This window comes from Dromiciops gliroides, chromosome 1, assembly GCF_019393635.1.
Source record: "Dromiciops gliroides isolate mDroGli1 chromosome 1, mDroGli1.pri, whole genome shotgun sequence".
NCBI lineage: Eukaryota > Metazoa > Chordata > Mammalia > Microbiotheria > Microbiotheriidae > Dromiciops > Dromiciops gliroides.
The window spans coordinates 626,149,927-626,173,532 of NC_057861.1; the positions used below are offsets into that span (position 1 = coordinate 626,149,927).

Here is a 23,606-nt window from a genome sequence, read left to right on the forward strand (position 1 = left end):
CTTCCCCTACTGGCTTTAGCCTGATGCCCTTCACATAACAGGTGCTCTGTAAAAGGGTTATGAATGAACAATCTAAAATGACGGGCTCACCTGGCTCCCTCAAAGGCCCTTCCACCTCAAGATCCTAGGACTTCTGAGCCTCCATCGCCCCACACCCCCAATGTGTGTGTGTGTGTGTGTGTGTGTGTGTCTGTGCGCGCGCGCCGAGTCTGAGGGAGATGGGGGGGGGAGGGAATAGAGAAAAGGAGAGCAGAGGGGAGGAGCGTGGGATGTTTGCGCGTTTGTGTGGATGTGTGTGGATCTGAAAGCGGGAGAGGAGTGGGCTGTGGGGCTCTGGGAGCGAGGGGAGAGGAGAGGAGGGGAGGGGGGAACTTGCGTGTGCAGGGGCGGGCGCGCGGGCGCGTGTCCAAGAGAGAAGAGGCGAGGGAGGGGGAAGGGGAGTAGTGGCTTGTGCGCCTGCCACGGCGGGGGCTCCGTGACGCGCGGGCCCCTGTGTGCGGCAGCGGCGGCACTAGCGGGGGCCGGGGCCGGGCCGGGAGTGCGGCGGCGGCGGCGGTGGCCGGAGCGGAGAGCGGAGCGGAGCTGGGGCTGGGGCTGGGCCTGGGGCTGGGGCCGGGGCCGGAGCCACAGCGCCGGGTCCGAGGAGCAGCCGCCCCCCCGCCCGGGCAGCTCTATGGACAGGAGCTCCCTGCTGCAGCTCATCCAGGAGCAGGTGCGGAGGGCGCGGGCGCGGGCCGGGGCCGGGGCTGGGCTGGGCTTCCCGCGCAGACCCCGCTCCCTATCTATCTCCCCCATCGCCGCACGCCCCCCCCCCCCCGCCTCCTCCCCTCTCCCGCCCCATGCATGCAGAAAAGCGTATGGACTGCCTGCAGCTGCGGCCAGGGGCTGGGACTTGGCCGGCCGGGAGAATTGCACCAAACCGCGGGGCGGGTGCCCGAAAGTGCGTCTCGCTGTCTCCCAGTTGGGGCTGCTCTCTTTCCCTTCCCAAGGATTGCGGCCAGGCTGGGCGTGCGCCGGACCACTCCAGACCAGGGTGCAAATCTTCCCTGGGGCAGGATTCCCCAGGGAACCTGAGCGCCTAGGGGCAGGCCGGCTGAGCACGCTTTGCCACACCCCTGTGCCTGCTTCCTTCCCGACCGGACACCCCATACCCAACCCTAGGACACCCTGACCTCCAAGGCCCCCCCGCTGACCTATGAGATCGGCTCCCTCACTGACACTGGGGGGCCCCCCTGGGGCTGAGAATTAGGGGGAAGAGGGAATTCCCCATCCCGGTCCTGGGGATGCTCCCCAGACCTCAAAGTGGGGCTGTGTTCCAGGACTAATGGCCTGTCAGAGTCAGTGATGGTGTGGCTGGGGATCCGGGAGCCAAGGGCCCTCCTCTTCCATCCCTGCTCTCTGCCTCCACCTTGCAGTCACCTGTCTGGCTGTTGTGGCCCCTAATTTGGAAGGATAGCCTGGCCTTACGGTGGAGGACATGAGTGACTCAATCAGTGTGAGTCTAAGAAAGATGTCTAGGTGTAGAAAGTTGTGTCCAACTATCCCCTGACCTAGAACATGATGATACAGGTTAGACCTCAGCAAGATTTCCTGACAACAGGGTATTGTTGAGTGGTTGGTACAGCTGTCTAACAAATGGCTAAGCGGTCTCCTGACTTGAGGATGTTCATACATGATTCATAAATGGGAAGATTTTCACCTGTCTGTGGAGTTAGCTTTGTCCAACCTATAAAGAAAGGACAGGACTGCAGGCCCCTTGCAATCCAGGGATTTTATGCAGTTTTATCTTAGTGATTCATAACTATCCTGTTTAAGGGCCCCCGTGGACTCCTGGCTTCTTTCTCCCAGCTTGAACCAATAGGGACAATAAGCAAGGCGGGATAGGACAGGGCTGTGACACTTGCTTTAATGTCTAGGAAGAGGATAAGTATCTGGGGACAGAAAATGGGGGTCTTTGAATTAAGTTGGTGGGAACATAGGTGGAGGTGACCTGAGAATTGAGATGAAGAAGCCCAGAAAGAGAGCCAGGGATCCTGGAGGGACAGGAGGGACCCTTTCCTTTGAGGTAGAAAAGCAGTTCTCCATATTTCTAGGTCACTAGATACAGAAAAATAAGCTGCCCAGAGACTGAAATATTTTCCCTATTCCATATCAACCCAACCAACCCAGGGCTTCCTAAGATGTTTTAGTGTATGTCTAGAGGGAGGGTAGGTCTGGAAAATGCTGGTCTTGACCAGCATCCTGCCTCATTTGGGGCCTCATCTTTCCCTGCCTTTCCCCTTTCTCCGTCCTGGGCCCTTCCAATCTCCAGCAGCTGGACCCAGACAACACTGGCTTCATTGGCGTTGAGACCTTCACTGGCCTGGTGCACAGCCATGAACTGCCACTGGACCCTGCCAAACTGGACATGCTGGTGGCACTGGCCCAGAGCAACGACCAAGGACAGATCTGCTACCAGGAGTTGGTAGACCTGGTCAGTGACAGGCATATGATCTCAGTTCTCATTGGTCCCCTGGGTCTTGCTTCTGGAGTGATAGTGGGGAATATTTAGGGAGAACTCCCCCTGTTACCACTCTAGCTGGGGAGAAAGGGGCATTTTTGACATTAAAGGTCTTGAAGGTATGATGCTCTTTGGAGAGTTGGTCTGAAAGGGGTGGTTTGGTGGAGGGCTTTTGGTCCAGGAAATAGACAGCAGAAGGTAGTGGAAAGCATATTGGATATGGGTTCAAATCCTAATTCTGCTACTTATTGACTGTGGTTTGGGGTCTCCTCATCTTTAGAATGAGGGGGTTGGATTAGATCACCTCTAACATTCCATCCTTTGTTCCTCTGACTATAGGACTATTGCTTGAGGATGATGGGTACCTTTATCTCCCTTGGGGGCTTAAGTCCAAGTGTGTATCAGTGTCTTTGACTGTAAGCATGTGGGCCCAAGTTGTAAATGGAATGCCTTGTAGAGTGGCAATACATCTATTTACGCCCTTATTGACTACTGGAAACTTGTTCATGTTGTCCTATCTCTCTCCCAAGTCGCCCTTTGTGTCCCTGCTGGGCCTTGGTTTCTATAGCCAAAGACCAGGGGCTCTTTTCTGCTCTTCCCTGGCAGATCAGTAGCAAACGCTCCAGTAGCTTCAAGAGGGCCATCACCAATGGGCAGCGTGCCCTGCCTCGGGATGGGCTACTGGATGAGCCAGGCCTTGGTTTCTACAAGCGCTTTGTGCGATACGTGGCCTATGAGATCCTACCTTGTGAGATGGACCGCCGATGGTACTTCTACCAGCACCGAACCTGCCCACCCCCAGTCTTCATGGCTACTGTCACACTCACCCAGGTAGTAGCCTTGGTCACCCCACTGTCAGCCCTAAACAATTTCCCGTTTGCTGCTCAGGGGGCCAGACTGAGAGAAACTGTCATTCTCAGATCATCGTGTTCTTGTGTTATGGGGCCCGGCTGAACAAGTGGGTGTTGCAGACCTATCACCCTGAGTACATGAAGAGTCCTCTGGTATACCACCCCGGCCACCGTGCCCGAGCCTGGCGTTTTCTCACCTACATGTTCATGCATGTCGGGTAAGAGGGTTGGCTTCAGTCTCTCATGGAGGTCAATGTAGGGGCCTCTGATATCTCCTGATGACGTTTCCCTTGGAATGTCCCATTCCCCTGTGCTCTAGGGCCGTTTTGGAAGAGGCTCTGTGGTGGATGCTTGGTCAACATCCATGTTGTTCTGATCGGTGTCTTGTCCCCGCCATCCAGGTTGGAACAGCTGGGCTTCAACGCTCTCCTGCAGCTCATGATTGGCGTGCCCCTGGAGATGGTGCACGGGGTGCTTCGGATAGGTTTCCTTTACTTGGCAGGCGTGCTGGCAGGTGAGGTGGGCAGTGGGAAACCACCCTCTCCTGTTTGCTGGGGTACTCGGGGAGCATGGCTTGACCCTGGGCCTGTTGGGACAGCCCTCCCCTGAACTACTATTCCTTTCATTTCCTCCCATAGGTTCCCTGACAGTCTCCATCACGGACATGCGGGCCCCGGTGGTAGGGGGTTCCGGTGGCGTCTATGCCCTCTGTTCTGCCCACCTGGCTAATGTTGTCATGGTAAGGAGAGACTCTGTTCTGAGCTGGAGAGGGAGAGGCCCCAGAGACTTTGGGGGGGGGGCGGGGCAATGAAGGTTAAGTGACTTGCCCAGGGTCACACAGCTAGTAAGTGTCAAGTATCTGAGGCTGAATTTGAATTCAGGTCCTCCTGAATCAGGGCCGGTGCTTTATCCACTGCACCACCTAGCTGCCCCAGCCCCACGGACTTTGAAGAAAGACTCCAACTAGCCACGTGCCCTCTCACTTCTTGGCCCAAGCCATTAGGGTGGACCTGTCTGGGCCTCCCCCCCAAACCCTCACCAGATGCTCTTTCTTCTTAGAACTGGGCCGGGATGCGCTGCCCCTACAAATTGCTGAGGATGGTGCTGGCCCTGGTGTGCAGTGAGTATTAGCGAGCCCAAGAGGTGTGTGGGGGAGGTGGGGAAGGGCCTCAGGACACTGTTTCCCCTGGCCTGAGGAAGTCCCCATCCCTGCCCAGGTTCTGAGCATGGTTCATACGGTTCCTCTACCCCCCAGCTGCACCAGCTAAAGGAGGAACAGTGAATGGCTAGCAGTCAGCAACACTAGAAGGGGGAAAGGACTGGCCACAATTATGGTCACTGCCACCCCGGGGGTTGCTCCTCTAGATGACATCAGGCACTTCCCAGGGCACCCAGATCCCACCGTGTCCTGAGGCGTGAGCTGCCACCCAGGGGTTCCCTTGTCCTCACATCTTGCTCCCCCTACTGCAGTGAGCTCAGAGGTGGGCCGAGCCGTTTGGCTCCGCTTCTCCCCGCCCCTGCCTGCCTCAGGCCCTCAGCCCAGCTTCATGGCCCATCTGGCGGGCGCCGTCGTGGGCATCAGCATGGGCCTGACCATCCTCCGAAGCTATGAGGAGAACCTGCAGGACCAGTGTGGCTGGTGGGTGGTGCTGCTCTCCTATGCCACCTTCCTCCTTTTTGCCATCTTCTGGAACATCTTCGCCTATGACCTGTTGGGGGCACAGGTCCTGCCTCCCCCCCCCTAGTGTCCCCTGAAAGTGCCAACACCGCCACTCCGGTGCCACCATCTGCCAGGCAGCCAGGATGCGGTTGTTATTCCTCCCTGTTAACGTGAACCTGACTGAGATGGGTCTAATGCCTGGCCCGGTTCTCCAGTAACAAGAACAACATAAGGTGCCAACTTCCCACTGGATGCTGGGCTGGGCTGGGCATGCAGGTGCGTGCATGTGATTCTGTGTGCAGGCTAGTCAGGGCACAGCCCCCCTTGGCAGGACCTCCAGGTGTGGGCCTGCATGTCCACCCTCTACTGAATGTATGTTTTAAAGCTGCTTTTCCCACCCCTGCCCCCTGTGCCCACCTGCCTGGGAAGGGCAGGGGCCCCACTGCTCCCCCCCCCCCCACCAATTTCCCTCAGCTGGCTCTTTTCTCTCTAATTCTCCCCAGTGGCTGCAGGGACTTCAGCTCTATGGCCCTACAAGCTACTGAATTCAGGGCCTCTCAAGCCTTACACTGGTCCTGGGCCCAAATCCTCTCCCAAGTCTCCCTGCCACTAGGGAAGCCACAGTCTGAGGCTGCCCCAGGGAAGGTAGGAGGGGATGTTGCCTGGAGGAAGTCAGGGGTAGTAACCAGAGGAGAGCACCCAGCAGAGCAGAATAGAGGCCCCAGGGCCTCCAGAGTCAAGAGCCAGTTTGATGGATTTGCTGTCTGAGCCTTTTTGGAGTATGAATAAATATTTTACACAGCAGCTGGCCAAGCAGTCTCCAAGTAGAACGCCAATCTCAGCTCCCGGCCTACCCCCAACACTGCTCAAATGACCTTCGCTCTCCCTTCTCCCCCTCCTCTAGAAGCCCTGCTGTTGGAATAGAGGCCAAAGCAGATTCCCCTGGGATCTCCTGCTATTTCCAGCTTCTGGTCTTTCCCAACAACTTCTCGGGCCTGTAAAGACTTCCCTCCTCACACCTCCGAATTTAGGCTCATGTGTGAAGGCAATTAGGAAGCTGTTTACACCTCCTGCCATAGCAGTTAGCTAAGAGCTGCTGAGCCACTAGGGCCCACCCCATTCATTTCCTGAAATCCCAGGAGGCCCAAAGCAGGGCCCTACCGGCTTTTAAGCACCTACATACAGCCTTTTCTAGTTTCTGAATTTGGGGAAAGCCCCAGTAGCTGGTGTTTTATCTCCGGAAAACTAAGTTCTTTCTGATTTCCCCCTCTTCCTGGCTTTCCCTGAGAGAATCATTTCTCTATTCAATTAATACTATTCAACTTTCTGAGGGAAGTAGGGTATCCCCCAACAACACATCCAGGACAAAAGAAAACAAACACTGGGCGAGTTTGAGCCTTGGTCTGTGGAGGAACTGAACACAACTCCCATGGGGCATTTAGTGATGGGACTGGAGACCCACTTTCCATCCTCCTGACTCCCAGCTCAGTGCTAGCCTGGGAGAGGATATCAAAGGAGTTGAGATCCCGAGGAGGTGGGGACAGTAGGCAACTTTTTTTTTTTTAGCAACAAACATTTTATTTTTTCCAGTTACACATAAGGGTAGTTTTCAACATTCATTTTCATAAGATTTAAAGGTCCAATTTTTTCTCCCTCCCTTTCCTCCCCCCTTCACAAGATCGAAACCAGGTTATATATGTACAATCCACAGGTGTTCTTTTTATCAGTTCTTTCTATGGGGGTGCATAGTAAGCTTCCTCATTAGTTCCTTGGGATTGTCTTGGATCATTCCATTGCTGAGAGTAGTTAAGTCATTCACAATTGCTCATTGAACAGTACTGCTGTCACTATGCACAATGCCCTCCCAGCTCTGCTCACTTCACTATACATTGATGTTCATTAGTCTTTCCAGGTTTTTCGGGGATCATCCTGTTTGTCATTTCCTGTAGCACAAGACCATTCCACTACAATCATATAGCACAGCTTTTTCCATCATTCCTCAATTGATGGACATTCCCTTGATTCTCAATTCTTAGCCTCCACCAAGAGTTGCTATAAATATTTTTTGTACAATTTTCCCCCTTTTCTCTTTTTCATGATTACTATTGTTAACTGTTTCCCTTCCATCCTATTCCCTTTCCCATATTTATTCTATTATCCATCTTTTTTCATCCTATCACTCTTCAAAAGGGTCCCCTCCCCCACTCTGCCCTTCCTTCTTTTGCCCCTCTCTCTTTGTCCCCTTCTCCTCCTTTTTTCCTGCAGGGTTAGAGAGATTACTCCACCCAATTGAGTGTGTACATTATTCCCTCCTTGAGCCAATTCTTTTTTTTTTGGGGGGGGGGTGAGGCAATTGGGGTTAAGTGACTTGCCCAGGGTCACACAGCTAGTAAGTGTTCAGTGTCTGAGACTGGATTTGAACTCAGGTCCTCCTGACTCCAGGGCCAGCACTCTATTCACTGCGCCACCTGGCTGCCCCTCCTTGAGCCAATTCTGATGAGTATTAGGTCATTTACTGCCCAGATTAAATAGATTATTCCACCCAGTTGGATATGTGTGCGTTAGTCCCTCCTAGAGGCAGCTCTGATGAGTTTAAGGTCTTTGAGCCTTTTCTGAGGAGTATAAAATTCATTTACTGTCCTGCTCCTCTTCCATATCTTCCCCCACTCCATAAGCCTTTTCCTATTTCTTTCATGTAGGATTTCACCTCTGCCCTTCCCCATCCCCCAGTGCATTCCCTTCACCCCTCAATTTAACCCTACAAATGTCATCACCTAGCTAGGTGACACAGTGGACAAAGCATCACCCCTGGACCCAGGGGGATCCCAGCCAAAACCTGGCCTCAGACACAAGACAGTCACCTGACAGTAGGCAACTTTAATGGATGGCACTGGCTGCCCTCTGCCCTGAGCCCTCCTTGGACATCAGTGGAGGAGAGGAGCCTGGATGCAGGTTACTGTCTCTCTGGGTGGAGTGGATACAGATGCCCAGGATCAGGGAATACTAGCTTTTCGCTTCTTGGGTGGCCTGACATCTTCAGCACCTTCCTTGGCTTTGGGGGCTGTCCAAGAAGAGGGAGGCAGGACTGTGGGACACAGTTTTTGGGCCATAGTCCAGGTCCAGAGGCACATCTCTATCTGGTGAGGAGTCCATCCTGATGAAGCATCAACTATGAGAAAAGTCCGAGGAAGGAAAATGACCACATAACTCTGGGCCTACCCAAACTAAGCGAGCCGTTTCTCAAAGGCTCTCCTACCCCAGGGGCCGGGGGCTCCCTTCCCCTGCTACATTTAGGCCTAGTCATTCCCCAATCCCTTCTGGGGGCAGAGACATTTGGTCAGCCTGTCAGAGACCAAGACTGCTGGGGAATATGCATTCCTCTAGCAGTTAACCCTTACCTTGGTTCAGTCTCTTAGCACAGTCCTGGATCTTGTCCAGATACAGGAGGTAGTATTTGAGGGTATACTGGAGCCCAGGGAGGTCAGGGACAGCAGCCACTGCCTCATCTGCCATGAATGCTGTGGTCTCTGGGGCGCCGGCAGTCAGGATTGCTAAGGGAAGCATGGCTGGGTTATGGGAAAGCAGGGGATCCTCTGGTCCAGGGCCATTCATACTTTCCATGGCACCTGGGGCCTGAATGTCACCTCATTTTAAGCAAGTTCCCCATAACCCCTAAATTACCACTTCTGTGGGGGGCTGATCTGCCCCAACAGAAGAAATCTCTTAGAAGCATGAGTCAAATTTAGCCATTGGTTAGAGAAATGCTGAATTGAACTAATTAAAAGGATCTGGTTCTGGTTTTCCAAGGCAGTGAGTCTCAAGGAGAGCACTGGAAGGGATGAGTATCTTATGCTCTACCGGCATCAGTCATTTTAGGCCACACATACTTTTCCACCCACTAAGCTGAAGCCTCAGGATGTTAGAGGTGACACACCCAGACCTCCCTCTTGACCTCAGAACATCCCATTAAGGGACCAGGAGACCTAGGGCTCAGTTCTAGTCCCGAGGTTACAAAGTGTCACCTGGCTGCTGGGACCCACCCTTGGCTCCAGCCCTCCCCCAACCCCCTCACCAGAGGCAGTGGCTGGTCCCACAGCCTTAAGCTGGCTCAACTCTGTGATGGCAGCTTCCACATTGGGTAGCAGAGAGAAGGCTGCTGCTGTGCACCGCTTTACCAACTCCTCCGGGTTAGTGGCCACCAAATGCTGCAGTCGTGGTCTGAACTTGCCCCTCTAAGTATGTGTGGGCAAGAAGAACATGGTGAGAACATACAATTGGATTCTTGGTGACCTTGTTTAGCCCCTCACACAGTAACCTACTTGTTTATCACTCAATGGACATCAATCAATCAATAAGCATCTATTAAGTGTCTGCTATTTTTGAGATACAGTGGGTACAAAGACAGCTGAGATAGTCACTGCCCTCAGGGAGTTTACATTCCACTGAGGGAGACAATATATACGTGTGTGTGTGTGTATGTATATGTATAGAGAGAGGGGCAAAGCACAAATGAGAGCCGGACATGAAAGACAAGATAATTTAATTTCGAGGGAGGGAACTAGCAGTTTGGGGGATCAGGAAAGGACCTTGTTTAGAGTCAGTAGAGAGGGCCATGGCAGGCCACCCCTCTGAATGGGCTTACGAGTTTCTTTTGTGCCTTCCCTGTTGAGCCTGGATTTGTGTCCATCGCTACAGACACAACCTTATTCAGATGGTGAAAGAGCTTACCGCCAGCTTCCATTCCATCAGCTTCACCAATTCATCTCGAGTTAGATATTTCTCCTTTCTCTCTCTTATGGAAACTGGCAGCTCCTCCTGATACCTGAAACAGGCAACCACTTACAAAGTGAGTGGTATATGTGTATGTAGTGGTGACAGGGAGGGGTCAGTGAAGGCCACTGTTCCACTGGGACAACACTTCCCAAGTCTAGCCCTTGCATCTCGGGGTAGAGCATTAAGCTGCTTTAGAGCAAGGTGCCAGACACTACTACACAGGTGGGGTTCCTGTATCTTGGACCCCTTCGGGACTAGCATGATGTCCCTTAGATACAGGGCCTCTTTGAGCACCACAAATCCATTCTCATTGGGTCCAGGTTTCCAGGGAGAAGTGAAGAGATGCAGCTAGGCCACATATTCCTGTATAGTCATCCACCAGGAAACCAGGGATAAAGCTTGTGAGGGGGCATCTTTGCTACCTGCTCTACAGCTTGCTCCCCTGCTCTTCCTCCCCATCATCCCTGGAGAAATTCACTTGCTGTCAAACTCCACCCTGGGTTTGAGTTGTCCTGATTAGTAGATAAATGCAAGATTTTGTTGTTGTTGTTGTTTTGTGGGGCAATGGGGGTTAAGTGACTTGCCCAGGCTCACACAGCTAGCAAGTGTCAAGTGTCTGAGGCCAGATCCGAACTCAGGCACTCCTGAATCCAGGGCCGGTGCTCCATCTACTGCGCCACCCAGCTGCCCCCGGTAAATGCAAGATTAACTGATCCACCATGTCTGGCTGGCCTCAGATTATGCTGTATATCACATTCAGCTATCCACCAAGACAACAGGGCCTACCCAACAGGATCCTGCCATCTGCTTTGCCACCACAAATAAGCACTCCGCCCACCTAACACCCCACCCATGTGTCCTTCCACATCTGGCTCTGGGACTGCCCCACGTTCCAACTGGATATCCCTAGGACCATAACTTCCTTTCCTGGCTATTACTTCCTTATATGTCAGTCAGTCAGTCAATTGGCATTTCTCAAACGCCCACTGCCCACTACGGTGCTAAGCACAAGCATATTTCCCCCTACAATATAATCGAGTTGGGGGCAGGGACTGTATCACTTGTGGGTTTGCATCCTCAGAGCTCGCCACAAGGTTAGGGAATGCTTCTGAATTCAGAGCCTCCCCAGACATTCCCCGCCCCCTTTCGCCTCCCACTTCCCCACCGCGTCCAGGGCCCGGGGGACTTAGAAACGAAGTCCAGACTTTGGCGGAGGCTGGGCTCACCATGCATCCAAAGCGACAAGCTTCCGGGACTTGCCCTCTTTGGCTCTGATCACCTCCTTGTAGCAGCCCAGCACGGCCGTCCAGTACTGAGGGTCGTCACAAGCATACAGGCCCCCGCCTGGGCCCATGGCCCCAGGGGACAGGAATGCAGGCACCTCCTGAATACTGGGGACGTCTCCAAAATGGGAACAGTCTTCTGGGCGCCCAGTGAAAGAAACACCTTGGATTCTGATGTGGGAGGGAAAGGATTAAGAGAAAAGAGAAGGGGCTTTCTCTTCCCTTCCCCAGGTGAGGACCACCGGCTCCTGCCCACGCACGCGCAGACACGCTCCTCGCCGGCGCACCTCCTCTTTGCCCCGCCCCCACTTACCACGGGCCAATCCCACTCCTTTCCAGGCGCACACTCCCTCCCAGGCCCCGGCCCCTTCAAAGCCGCGCTCCGCCTCGGCTCCGCCCCCATCGGGTCAACGCGTTAAAAACACGTACGTCCGCCTCGTCTGGGATCTCTTCTTCTTCCCAACCTCCTTTCCTGACAGGCTCAGTGAAGGCCCTCTTCCCCAGCCCTTCCGTGGCTGCGCCAAGACCGCCGCTCCTCGCGCGCGCTGACGGACCGAGTTTGCTTTGGGCCTACCCCGACCACTTTTCTCGGAGCGCTGTCTCCCGCTAGCCCCGCCCCGTAGCTCCTCGCTTTTTCGGCGTCCTTCATAGGCCCACCCCTTCTCTTCCGGCTCCGGCTCTCTCATTGGTCCCGCCCCCTCGCTCTCCCGGGCCAGAACTTCCGGTTGGGTGACGGCGCTAGGTCTCCGCAGGGAAGAATTTGGAGTGTCTGGGGAGCCGAGCTTGGGGGTCCGAGCGGAGCTGCCAGCGCTCTCTGTCGGCAGCGCCTGGGGAGAGGGCGGGGTCAGACCTGAATTCAGCGACTGGGGCCGGGGGCCGTGATCGGATCACGGGGCCGGGCCGGGGTAGAGGCCGAGGCCGAGGCCGGGCCGGAGCCATGAAGGGGAAAGAAGAAAAGGAGGGAGGGGGCGGCGGCGGTGGCGGGGCCCGCTTGGGCTCGGGGGGCGGCGGCGCGGGCAGCCCCGAGAAGAGCCCCAGCGCCCAGGAGTTGAAGGAACAGGGGAATCGGCTCTTTGTGGGCCGCAAGTACCCGGAGGCCGCAGCCTGTTACAGCAAAGCCATCGTGAGTGCGGAGGAGCGGGACCGGAGCGGGGGGTGGGGCAGCAGAGGGCGCCAAGCCGGGAGCGGGGACGGGACGAGAAGGGGGACCTGGCGGCCACGGGAGTCTCAGCCGAGTTGCGAAGCCCCCTCAAAAAGAAACGACTCCTAGATGCCTTTGTCCCAGGTGAATAGCATGGTTCTGCCCCGGCCTCTGGGTCCAGTCCTTTGATGCTGCAGGAACTAAGTATTCCTCCCTCCCACCTAGGAATCTTGGGGGGGGGGGAAGCCATGGGGAGGGGAAAAGGCGCTTCCTCCCTAGCCCCTCTCCTCCCAAAGCTAAGCTCTGGGTTTGAGGGACGTGGAGGTAGATTTTGTATGTTCAGCAAGAGTTTCTTTGGTCCTTGCAGCCAGTTCATCAGAGGGAGCTTTAATGAGCCCGAAGGATCCCAGAAGTCTTGTTTCTCTTTGGTCTCCAGCTGGACAGGGGGTTAGGGCAAGTCCTTCCTTAAAAAGTCAGTAAGTAATTTACTGACTGTCTTTGCTGAACTCAGAGCTTGGAAGTCTTGTTCCAGAATGCCCAAGGAGTGCCACCCAAAGGTGTTCAGATAAATTAAAAGACTGGGGGGAGTAGATTTTTCCTGAGTTAACATGAATCTTTTCTTAAATGTTAGTTACAAATGTAATGGTCTGGATCAATCAAAGGAACTCCTTTTAATTGTTCTTTCCTCCTGGGAACATTTTTAAGTGACAGGTCCTTAGCATGCAATTGCTTTTTACAACAGTATCTTAGGTACTGGAAAAACTTAAAAAGTATTTGTTGAATTGCAGAGCTTTGTTCTAGGGCTATGGAGGAATAAATATCAGAGCAAAGTTTCTGTCCTTGGGGATTCTGAACTAGTTTGCTTGGAGACCATGCCACTTTGGATCACATCGTGGTAGAGGGATAGAGAAGGGGATCAGGTCTTACAGTTCCTAGAGACAAGCTGGCTGCTTCCATTGAATCCATTGAGTTTTGTAGAGTTAGAGGCTGGATTTGGTGGGCCGGAGCATCGGTGGTATCTCAATGGAGAATGAGGATGCTGAAGAAGGGGGGAAAGGAGGATCTGAAAGGACAAAATGGGAGGAGGAATCTAGAGAGTGTAGTGGAGGGAGAATAAAGAAACCCAAGTTTGGTGGTAGAGGAAGAACGGCCTGGGGGTACCAGGAATCTTAGCTGAGGCCTGCTGATGAAAGGCTGGTCTCTGAAGCCCCTCAAGCAAAGGAATGATGCCTAAATGTCTTTGTGAGTCTGACAGGTCCAGTGGGATAGTTGAAGCATCCAGGGCATACTGGAAAGAGTCTTGAATTAGGAAGAGGAAGATCTGAACTCAGATCCCAGCTTTGCTACTTGGTATTTGTATGACTTTAGGCAAGTCATGTCACTTCTCTGGGCCTCAGTTTCTTTGTTCTATAAAATGAAGGTGACGAACCTTTTAATATCCCTTCCCTACTCTGGGATTCGATTTCTTCCTATGTAAGGAATGTAAAATTAACTCTTAAAAGTCCTTCCTGGGGGCAGCTAGGTGGCACAGTGGATAGAGCACTGGCCCTGGAGTCAGGAGTACCTGAGTTCGGATCCAGCCTCAGACACTTAACACTTACTAGCTGTGTGACCCTGGGCAAGTCACTTAACCCCAATTGCCTTACTAAAAAAAAAAAAAAGTCCTTCCTGGGGGCAGCTAGGTGGCACAGTGGATAAAGCACTGATCCTGGATTCAGGAAGACCTGAGTTCAAATCCAGCCATAAATACTTGACACTCCCTGGGCAAGTCACTTAACCCTCATTGCCCCCCCCCCCCCAAAAAATCAAAACAAACAAAAGTCCTTCCTGATTCTAAATTCAAAGAGGAGGAATGTGTGACATGGGACATTTGGTGACTCAGACTGTGTAGCTACTTAGCTGATGGGGCTTCCTGTTTATCTGTTTACCTTAATGTAGCACCTTGTACTTGTCACCTTGCCTGGTTTCCTGAACATGCTTTTCAGGACTGTGGAGGTTGCTTAATACCTACAGCTTATGGCCCAGTTGACTCATAGGTGGACTTGAGTCTAGGAAAGGGACCATTCACAAACTGAGGTCCCTGAAAGCTGAGAGGAGTAGAGACCTCACCCAGGAGATCTAAAAACTGTAGCCAGGACAAATGGTGGCTTTCTGGATACCTGCTTAGGTATCCAGGTAACAGGTTTGAAGGATGCAGCCCCTTAAGTAACAGACAGTCTTTTAGGTGGCAGCCGCTTAGGCAACAGCCCAGTGATGGCTTTTTTTCCCTGTGGGGAACTCTAGGAACCACATCTCCTTTTCTGTAAGATAAGTAAAGCCAAAGACTTCCATCTTGCCCGATGCCAAAGGCAGAGATGGAAGAAAGGATCCAGGAGGGAGACCGAGCCAGGCAAGCACTGAACTTTGCATGCCCTGCACCTAGGACACAGTCTCCTCCCCACTGTCCTTGACCAAGAGAAGACTTCATTTGTCTTAAAGACCCTGGGACAGGACAGAGCAGGGTAGAGCTTTAGGGGTCCCATCCCATTTTCCTTTTCCCTGTTTCAGGACCCCCACTGTTTTTGAGGTGTCCATGAAAGAGAAGCCAGATTGAAGGGTGGCGAGGCAGAGAACAGAGATAGGACACAGCCTCTGAAGAGACCAGGCTTCCTCCACTCCCTTCCCCTCACCACCCCCAGTATCAGACATTGGTCCATTCCTTTTTCTCCGTTTAGTTCTTGTGACCTTGTTCCAGTAGCTGATAGTTTGGGCTTCCTGCCTGTTTGTAGCAACAACTGATCAATACTTACGTTGCCAAAATCTTGTTTCTGGGCTTCCTTAGTTGATGGGGACTGACACATGACTGATCCCCACTGGTGGGTGACATCACTAAGGTCCAATTATTGGCTCAAGGCAGCCATTCGAGGACATCTCCTTTGCCTTTGCTGGTCAGATACATCTTGAGGCTGGCTGAAAACAGGGAGTAAAGCATGTGATGCCTGAGAGCCTGAGGTTGGAGCACAGTGATGAACTAGGGAGTCAGCAAACCTGGATTTGAATTTCAGCAACACCTCAACTTTCCATGGGATTTTTATAGTGGATTTAAAGGGGAATTGGGAGACTATTCTTGGAAAGTAGCTGTTCTGCCCTGAGCCTGACCAGAAAATGTGAGTTCAGAGGCCAGGCTGGACTTTCTGAAGACATTTCAGCTGGTTTTAAAGATCTGCTGTCCCACTTTCCCCCACCAGACCCGAAATCCCCTTGTGGCTGTTTATTACACCAACCGGGCGCTGTGCTATCTGAAGATGCAGCAGCACGACAAGGCACTCGCAGACTGCAAGCATGCTCTAGAGCTGGACAGCCAGTCAGTGAAGGCCCACTTCTTCCTGGGCCAGTGCCAGTTGGAGATGGAGAACTATGATGAGGCCATTGCCAACCTGCAGAGAGGTGAGCCAGGCCCCACTGGGCCATGAGGACTCTGACAAGAGTTCCAGGCCCCTCTCCCCGGGGCCCACTCTCCTGGAGTCCAAGCTCTTGTGCCCAGTAGCATCCACCCTCTCCCACAGCCTACAATCTTGCCAAGGAGCAGCGGCTGAACTTTGGGGACGACATCCCAAGTGCGCTGCGCATTGCCAAGAAGAAGCGTTGGAACAGCATTGAGGAACGGCGTATTCATCAGGAGAATGAACTTCATGCCTACCTCACCAAGCTCATCATGGCAGAGAGAGAGAGGTGAGTGGTCAGGATGGGTCCAGCACTACAAGCAGGGATCGGGGCAAAGCGAAGTTTTCCCACATGACCGCCTTCTCCTTTCCCCAGGCTGAATCAGCCCCTGGGTGTGGGGGTGTGGGAAGGGCCTGCCAGGCACATGGCCCTGTGGTGAACACTAGTTGGGGGGCAGAGGGTGATGGGGGAATTGGTCTAGACCTGATAGGAATGTAGGAGACTCCCTCCAGAGATGCAGGTGGGCACCTTGTTGATGACTTATAGTCTCCAAGTTGCCTGGGGGCACTGCATCTTTGAGTGACTTGCCTTTATTATGGTCACATCCCTAGTATGTATCAGAGGCAGGTGTTGAACCCAGGTTTTCCTTGCTCTAAGGCCAGCTTTCTGTTCCATCTTGCCGTGAGCACTGGAGTTACAGCCATGAAATAAGAAACAGTTCTTGATGTCAAGGAGCACAGTCTAAGAGGAGGAATAGAGCATGCTATCTAGATAGATAGATAGCTGTAATGTAAGGGGAGGTCCAAGCAGAATTTGGGGACAGATGACTTGGGACTGGGGAAGGAGGAGATCATGGAGGAAGCAGATTTCAGCAGGTATCAGGAAAGGACCAGAGAAGTGGAGACCAGATGGGATACGGTAGGTAGGCTGAGATACAGTTGGCAACTGAGAAAAGTAGAGGGCAAAGTAGGATCTGATCCATCCCTTCAGGCATTTGTAAGTCACTCCCATCCCCTCCCCTGGCATCAGTCCTGGGCATGGTGCCACAAGGGGGTACAGTTTGAACTTGAGACCGTTTCTACTGCCAGGGCAAAGCTTAGGGTGGTGAAGGAGACAAGAGTTCTGGCCTGGTTACCAACCAGGGGTGTGGCAGAAACAGGAAATGCTTCAAGGGTTTGGAGAGAGGGGATGAGGCCACTTGGAGCCACAGTGACTGGGGAAGGCCCCCTGGGGAGTGGTTCATAATTTTCTGTGGGCCAACCTTGGCTCGCCCACTCGAGGACCCTGTCATCTTGTCTTGTATTTCCTGCAGCGTAGCAGAGCACAGGGCTGGACACAAAGTAGGTGCTCAGTAAAGGCTTGTTGATGGATTACTTCCTTGGCCTCCCCAGGGAGCTGGAGGAGTGTCAGCGGAGCCAAGAGGAAGAGAACGGAGACGAAAGCCGGAACCGTGCCCAGCAGGCCAGCATCGAAGCCAAACACGTGAGGCTGCCCTGCTGCTCTCTCCTTGCCCTATGCATCTGGGCTTCATGGCAAGAGGGGAATATAATGACCGCACAGCTGGGATGGCGCTACCCATGCTGAGCTGGCCCAGAGACAGTGGGATGACAGCCACACCGGGGCTCTGTAGGCTCTCTTGGCAGGGGGCTGATTTGGAGCAGAGCCCAGGCCCTGGGAGGGAATTCCAAGGTCCACGTGCCTTCTCTTCCCCCATCATCAGACCCGGTGTCATTTTATTATGTGGTCCCGTGCTTGAGGCTCAGGGTGGCTGGGCACTTCTGTCTATGGGGAGGACTCCCAGTGAAGGAGGTGATTTCTCTTTCAGGATAAGTACTTGGCAGATATGGATGAGCTTTTCTCCCAAGTGGATGAGAAGAGAAAGGTGAGACCAGACTCTCTACCCTTTGTCACTTTGGTTGCCTTCTCATTTGCTCTGCTTCCTTTAGCCTCCTGCTCCTATTTGGAGAGGAGACAAGGAGGCAGCCGCCTGAGCTGAAGGGCCTGAAGTCTGGAGCCTGCCCAGTCCCCCAAGCTCTTCTCTTTTCTTCCTGTGGCAGAAACGAGACATCCCAGACTATCTATGTGGGAAGATCAGTTTTGAACTGATGCGGGAGCCATGCATCACTCCCAGCGGTATCACATATGACCGAAAAGATATTGAGGAACATCTGCAGGTAAGGTGCTGGGTGTGGCAAGGCTGACTTTCCTGGGCATTGGTAATAGTCCTGCTTAGAAGCTGGTTGTGGGCTTCGGTGGCTCCTCAGTGCAGCTCTTTTCCTCTCTCTCTCTCTTCAGCGAGTGGGCCACTTTGACCCTGTGACCCGAAGCCCCCTCACCCAGGAGCAGCTCATCCCCAACCTGGCTATGAAGGAAGTGATTGATGCCTTCATTTCTGAGAATGGCTGGGTAGAAGATTACTGAAGCTTCTAGCCTCTTTCCTTGGAGCCCCTCTGTTCCCCAGGGCCAACCATGCCTTATTGTTCATCTGGTCTGTCTCTTACCCTGACCTGCCTGCTGGGTACTGAGCCAGCCTCCCATCTCTGGACTGCCTGGACTGGGGACCCGGGCTGGGCTTTGGGGGCTTGCTGGTTTCTGGAGTTGTAGAGGGTGTCTGCCTCCCAAAGGATAAGACTTTATCCTGGCACTTGCCTGGTTCCTGCTGTGGAGGTTGGCATGGTCTCTAGCACCTACCTTCTACTTCCCTTTCCCCATGTATATAATTTGTGTTCACTCCCTCCTTTCTCATTTAACAGCCATGACCTGTTTTGAGCCATGACCCTAGCCCTGGGGGAGGGCTCTCCCTGGCCCCTCTTACCTGTTCTGCAACTGTCCGAAGGGGCTAGAAATGGAGTAGGAATGGACTGAAAGAAGCTCTGTGGAGGGTAATAAAATCTGTGAGCAATATGCCTTTGAGCTGGTGTGAGCCCTGCACATGCTGAGCCAGGCAAAGAAGAGGCCGGGGCCTACACACAGCCTTCTTTCCCCTCACTCGACACCTTCTGGACGAATTTCTTCCTCCTGGTCTGACACCCCATGGGATGTAAGCTTACCTTTCTTCTTCCCCCTTCACTTCATGCTGATTTGTCTTCCAGCCCTAAGCAAGAGGGCAGAAAATGGCTGGCACAGAGACACAAGGCAGCAGAGCCAGCACCATTACTTCATTATAGGGAAATTGTGGCAATAAATTAACAGCACTTGAAGTCAGAGGGTGGCAGTGGGGCAGCCTCAGCCCGGAGGTTGCTGTTGCCTCTAGCCCAAAAATGTGGAGATGAAGACACTGGTGTCAAGGTTCAGGGTGGCATGCCACCAACGGTCAGGGAAGTACAGCACCTGGACATGGGATGAAATTTAGCCCAGGCCTTTTCTTTTCTTCCCCCTCACCCAATAAAGTGAACCCCTCTGACCTCACCAGCCTGGACAGTACACTGTAGGGGCCGTTCAGGGATGGGGAGTGCTGGGTATGTATCCCGTAGCCAGGCCAAGGTGGTTTTGTTGGGATGAAAATCGGGCCTCTTCTCTGGAGGATACAGGAACCATCGCTATTAGAGATGGAGAAGGACTTGGTCAGAACTGACTTAACTGCTGTTGCCTTTCAAGATCTAGGAAGACTTTTCTGCCTCACCTTTCGTCCAAAGATCACCTCAGAATAGCCTGGCCCATGCCAGTGGAAGGGTACTCCAGAACCAGCACCTGTGGGGGAGGATTTATCAACAACAGATTCGGACTTCCCGAAGCTCCCTGCCCAAAAGGGTAATACTGACCTGCAATTCCAAAGCTGTAGGCTGCAGTAGTGCCCAAGAGACGAAAAGGAGGTGGGGAGTAGTGTTGGAATAGTCCTCCCCATTCAGTGAAATTATTGTCCCCAAAGAAGTATAGTGTGTCTGGTGGGAGGAAACAGAACTAGAATGCTCAACACCACATGCCTTTACTTCCCTGTCCATGGTCCTGAATGTCCCCTTAGGGTGGTTAAAGGTCTCTAGCTTCATTGGCCCTTGAAAATAGGAGCTCAACTCACCATTTCCTAGGGAGTTGGGGTCTTGAGGCTGTAGCAGTTGTTCCACATATTCTTGAAAAGAGAGGTCTACTGTAGAAAAAGGAAAAGGTTGGAAGTCAGGAGAGAGCAACAAAGAACAAGAGTCCTGCTGGAGGTTGCACAAAGGTGGTGTTAGACACAGTGGCTCACCTTTCTGATAAGAATGTGTGTTAGCTGTACTCAGCCTGATCCTAAAGTCTCCAAATTCTGCCAGTAGCTTCTCTTTGGAGCACAGGTCCTGGAACAGCTGCAAAGGGAAGGACCCTCAGGCTTAAAATGGGTGTGTCCCCCACCCTCTCACCATATAATATCCTTCAGTGGAGTTAGGATTGAGGGGGTATTAGGTATGGGTAGGGTACAGCTTGTGTGCTACTTACTGAGTTGTTGGTGAGTCTTTGTAGAATGACAGGTCTAGAGAAGGCATATCTATGAAGCAAGGACAAAAGTCATGGGCAGTTCCTGCACACATTGATTCCCCCTTCCTGCCAGGTAACCAGTGGGGGCCCTCTGTTCCAGACATTGCCAAGTGTGTGGGGTTTGTGCTTAGGGGCCCCCTACTTTCACACTGCTTCCTTAACTCCAAGTCAGCCAGGGACCAAGGAAAAGGGGCCAAGCATTCCCTCTTCCCCTTACATACTGATGGATGAACTCTGCATAAGTCAGGTTCGTTCTTCGATCCACAGTACACTGCTCCTCTTCTTCTAGGGCCTGGTGCTCACTCAGCTCCCTGGATGGGGAGAGGAATGAAGGTGTCTCCAATGGAGCTAGCTCATACTTGCCCCTGCCCCATGATCTTGCCACCCAGACCAAGGATGAGGTGAGGGTTATTGGGCTACGTCACTGATGGACTGCTACCACATCTTGGATTCTTGGTCTGTATTTTTAATTGTTCTGGCAATAATTTCATCACTCCATGACTGCACTACCTTCAGGCCTAGTTAAGTGACCCAGGTATTGCTGATGGTGCATCAGTTGCAGGTTTGGTGGGAATTTCAGCAAATTCACTTTTCTAAGAGTCCAGGTAAATTTGGCTCCTCGACTGCAAACCGATCTCTGTACTCCAATTTGCCTACCTCCTTTTCTGACACGAGCTAACTTTTCACTGTATTGGCTGACGAATCAAAAAGCATTTCAGGAACCCCCAACTCTAATTTCACCCATTCGGCTCCTTTCTCCGTCCCCCGTCCCCCCAACCCAGTGCTTTCCCTTTTCACTGTCCCCTCTGTGGGTAGAAGGGCCGAGGTAAGACGCCTGCTTCCTCCCTTCTGGAATGCAGGAAGTTAAGACAAAAGCAGCCGGCGAAGGGGTCTGAGCAGACTTAGGGACCCGCCCCGCGCCCCTCTGCCCTCTCCTGCGTAGTGCTCCAGAAGGCCTCCCTGCCAGGACTGCACCCCACTCGTGGACCATCCTGCCCGTCCCTCCATATGCTCACCAGCCCCCGCTGACGGGGGTCCCGTTCTCGGGGCAGGCGAGGGCTACTAGCACCAGGAACATGAACTGCATCCTGAGCCGAGGTCCCAGCCTCATGTAGACGAAACCCTCCGATTGCGGCGGGAGCCGAACCTCTGGGTAAGCTCTAGATTTGCTCAAGGACCGGGCAGTACTCTGCCCCGCCTGATCGAAGCCCCGCCGCATCCACCGCGGAGCATTGTGGCCTTCGCAGCAAGGACTACAACCCCCGACAGGCTTCGCGTGAGGGACCAAGCTGAGATTGGCAGAAAAAATGGTTGCCTTAGAGACTCCCTCAGCGACCGGAAAACTCTTCCCTAGCGGGAACGTGCTTCCGGCAGCATTTTCTCCTCCCATCCCTGCACCAACTTCCCCCAGTCTCGGAAGAGTGCTCGCCTTCCTCTTTACAGAGTACAGACTTAATTGCAGCATGCGCCCTCTTCTCCTTTGACCACACCTCAAAAAGCATTAGCCACTATGCTCTCTTCCCTTGCTGTAGCTGGAGAGATGGCTCTTTGGCTCGTAGAAACAAACCCCTCTACTTGTCGCTCTTAATCCTCGACCGTAGTCTTTTCTAGTCCTTTCAGCACTACCCGAAAATGCATCTAGGTCTCCGAGACCCGCCCCGGGCCCCCATTCTCATTTATCTCATTTGTCTCCTTTTCTACATTACTCTAATTGATCCCTCTACTCCAAACCTTTTTCAAACAGCTGTCCAACTTATTCCTAAAATACAGGTTGGCCTATGTTGATTCCCACTATTGCCTCTAGATATACTATAATTCGCATTTTGACCTTTTTTTTTTTTCCATTTTGGCTTTTTAAAAGCCCTCCACACTATGTCCAAAGGGCTATAAAACTGTCCATACTCTTTGACCCAACAATTCCACTACTGGGTCTGTATACCAAAAAAATTAAAAAAATGGAAAAGGACCCGCAAGTGCAAAAATATTTATAGCTGCTCTTTTTATGGTGACAGAATTGGAAATTGAGGGAATGCCCATCAATTGAGAAGTGACTAAACAAGTTGTGGTATATGAATGCAATGGAATACTATTGTGCTGTAAGAAACGATGAGCAGGATTTCAAAAAAACCTGGACTTACATGAACTGATGCTGAGTGAAATGCGCAGAACCAGAACATTGTACACAGTATCAACAACACTGTGATGATCAACTGTGATAGACAACTTCTCAGCAATACAATGATTCAAGATAATTCCAAAGGACTCATGATGGAAAATGTTCTTCACATCCAGAAAAAAGAACTGTGGAATCTGGATGCAGATTGAACCATAATTTCTACTTTTTTTGTTTTTCTTTTTTGAGGTTTTGCCCTTTTGTTCTGATTCTTCTTTCACAACATGACTAATGCAGAAATATGTTTACTGTGATTGTACATATATAACCTATATTAGATTGCTTGCTGTTCAGGGCAGCTAGGTGGCACAGTGCACCAGCCCTGGAGTCAGGAGGACCTGAGTTCAAATTTGACCTCAGACACTTAACACTTACTAGCTGTGTGACCCTGGGCAAGTCACTTAACCCCAATTGCCTCACCAAAAAAAAAAGAAAGAAAGAAAGAGAGATTGCTTGCTGTCTTGGGGAGGGAGAAAAATTTGGAACTAGAAATCACATAGAAACAAATGTTGAAAACTCTCTCTACATGTAACTAGAAAATAATAAAATACTTTCATGATTTAAAAAAATGATGAGCAGGCAGATTTCAGAAAAACCTGGAAAGACTTAAGTGGGCTGATACTGAGTGAAATGAGAACCAGGAGAGCATTGTACACAGTAACAGCAACATTGTGAAATAATTAACTTCGATAGATTTAGCTCTTCTCAGCAATACAATGATCCACGATCATTCTAAAAGACTCATGATGGAAAATGCTCTCCACATCCAAAAAAAGAACTATGGAGTCTGAATGCAGATCGAAGCATACTATTTTCACTTTTGCTTTTTCTTTCTTGTGGTTTTTCCCTTTTGTTCTGATTCTTCTTTCACAACATGATTAATGTTTAACATGATTGTACATATATGACTAATATCAGATCACTTGTCTTTGGGAGGGAAGAGAAAAATTTTCTACAAAAATGAATGTTGAAAAGTCTTTACATGTAACTGGAAAAAATAAAATACTATTAAGGAAAAAACAGGCAGCTAGATGGTGCAGTGGAAACCACTGGTCCTGGTTTCAGGAGGACCTGAGTTCAAATCTGGCCTCAGAAACTTGACACTAGCTTTGTGAACCTGGGCAAGTCACTTAATTCTCACTGCTCCACAAAAAAAAAAGGGGGGGGGTTTAGGGGAAACTATAGCATTTTGCAAAATGGGAAATATATTTAAAGGATCATCCCTGCATAACTGGTTCAATAAAAACTGAAGGTAAATTGTTACAGCACATTCCAGGCTGTATCTGAGAATAAAAGGTCACATTTTTATAATTAAAAAAATAGGGCGGCTAGGTGGCGCAGTGGATTAAGCAC

At 51.9% G+C, this 23,606-nt stretch overlaps 4 protein-coding genes across 9 annotated transcripts; 2 read left to right on the forward strand and 2 right to left on the reverse strand.

The window, feature by feature from the left end:
• The first annotated feature begins 412 nt into the window (after positions 1-412).
• RHBDL1 (rhomboid like 1) lies at positions 413-6,602 on the forward strand. Of its 4 annotated transcripts, none has more exons than XM_043979500.1 (9): positions 617-712; positions 1,320-1,495; positions 2,312-2,473; positions 3,107-3,331; positions 3,421-3,569; positions 3,753-3,865; positions 3,990-4,090; positions 4,411-4,471; positions 4,822-6,602. In XM_043979500.1, the coding sequence occupies exons 2-9, from the start codon at positions 1,478-1,480 to the stop codon at positions 5,094-5,096; spliced, it is 1,104 nt and encodes a 367-aa protein (XP_043835435.1). In that variant the 5' UTR covers positions 617-712; positions 1,320-1,477; the 3' UTR covers positions 5,097-6,602. The 4 variants fall into 4 exon arrangements, with proteins under 4 accessions (XP_043835432.1, XP_043835431.1, XP_043835435.1 ...); XM_043979499.1 differs by having other exon boundaries at positions 625-712; positions 1,416-1,495; XM_043979497.1 differs by lacking the exon at positions 1,320-1,495 and having other exon boundaries at positions 413-712; positions 2,315-2,473.
• Positions 6,603-7,750: 1,148 nt separating this feature from the next.
• Positions 7,751-11,778, reverse strand: LOC122737082. Its single transcript, XM_043979504.1, has 6 exons — positions 11,497-11,778; positions 11,011-11,238; positions 9,740-9,833; positions 9,084-9,243; positions 8,410-8,562; positions 7,751-8,180 (listed from the first exon to the last, which is right to left on the reverse strand). Exons 1-6 carry the CDS (start codon positions 11,751-11,753, stop codon positions 8,005-8,007), a joined length of 1,068 nt encoding a protein of 355 aa, XP_043835439.1. The 5' UTR covers positions 11,754-11,778; the 3' UTR covers positions 7,751-8,004.
• A 103-nt stretch (positions 11,779-11,881) lies between these two features.
• STUB1 (STIP1 homology and U-box containing protein 1) lies at positions 11,882-18,535 on the forward strand. Its single transcript, XM_043979505.1, has 7 exons — positions 11,882-12,190; positions 15,436-15,634; positions 15,754-15,919; positions 17,023-17,113; positions 17,457-17,513; positions 17,689-17,805; positions 17,927-18,535. Exons 1-7 carry the CDS (start codon positions 12,005-12,007, stop codon positions 18,050-18,052), a joined length of 942 nt encoding a protein of 313 aa, XP_043835440.1. The 5' UTR covers positions 11,882-12,004; the 3' UTR covers positions 18,053-18,535.
• A 156-nt stretch (positions 18,536-18,691) lies between these two features.
• Positions 18,692-21,544, reverse strand: JMJD8 (jumonji domain containing 8). Of its 3 annotated transcripts, XM_043979503.1 has the most exons (9): positions 21,097-21,544; positions 20,302-20,391; positions 20,042-20,090; positions 19,815-19,911; positions 19,647-19,715; positions 19,393-19,512; positions 19,254-19,321; positions 19,036-19,170; positions 18,692-18,961 (listed from the first exon to the last, which is right to left on the reverse strand). In XM_043979503.1, the coding sequence occupies exons 1-9, from the start codon at positions 21,468-21,470 to the stop codon at positions 18,881-18,883; spliced, it is 1,083 nt and encodes a 360-aa protein (XP_043835438.1). In that variant the 5' UTR covers positions 21,471-21,544; the 3' UTR covers positions 18,692-18,880. The 3 variants fall into 3 exon arrangements, with proteins under 3 accessions (XP_043835438.1, XP_043835437.1, XP_043835436.1); XM_043979502.1 differs by having other exon boundaries at positions 19,041-19,170; positions 19,647-19,911; XM_043979501.1 differs by having other exon boundaries at positions 19,647-19,911.
• Positions 21,545-23,606: the final 2,062 nt, after the last annotated feature.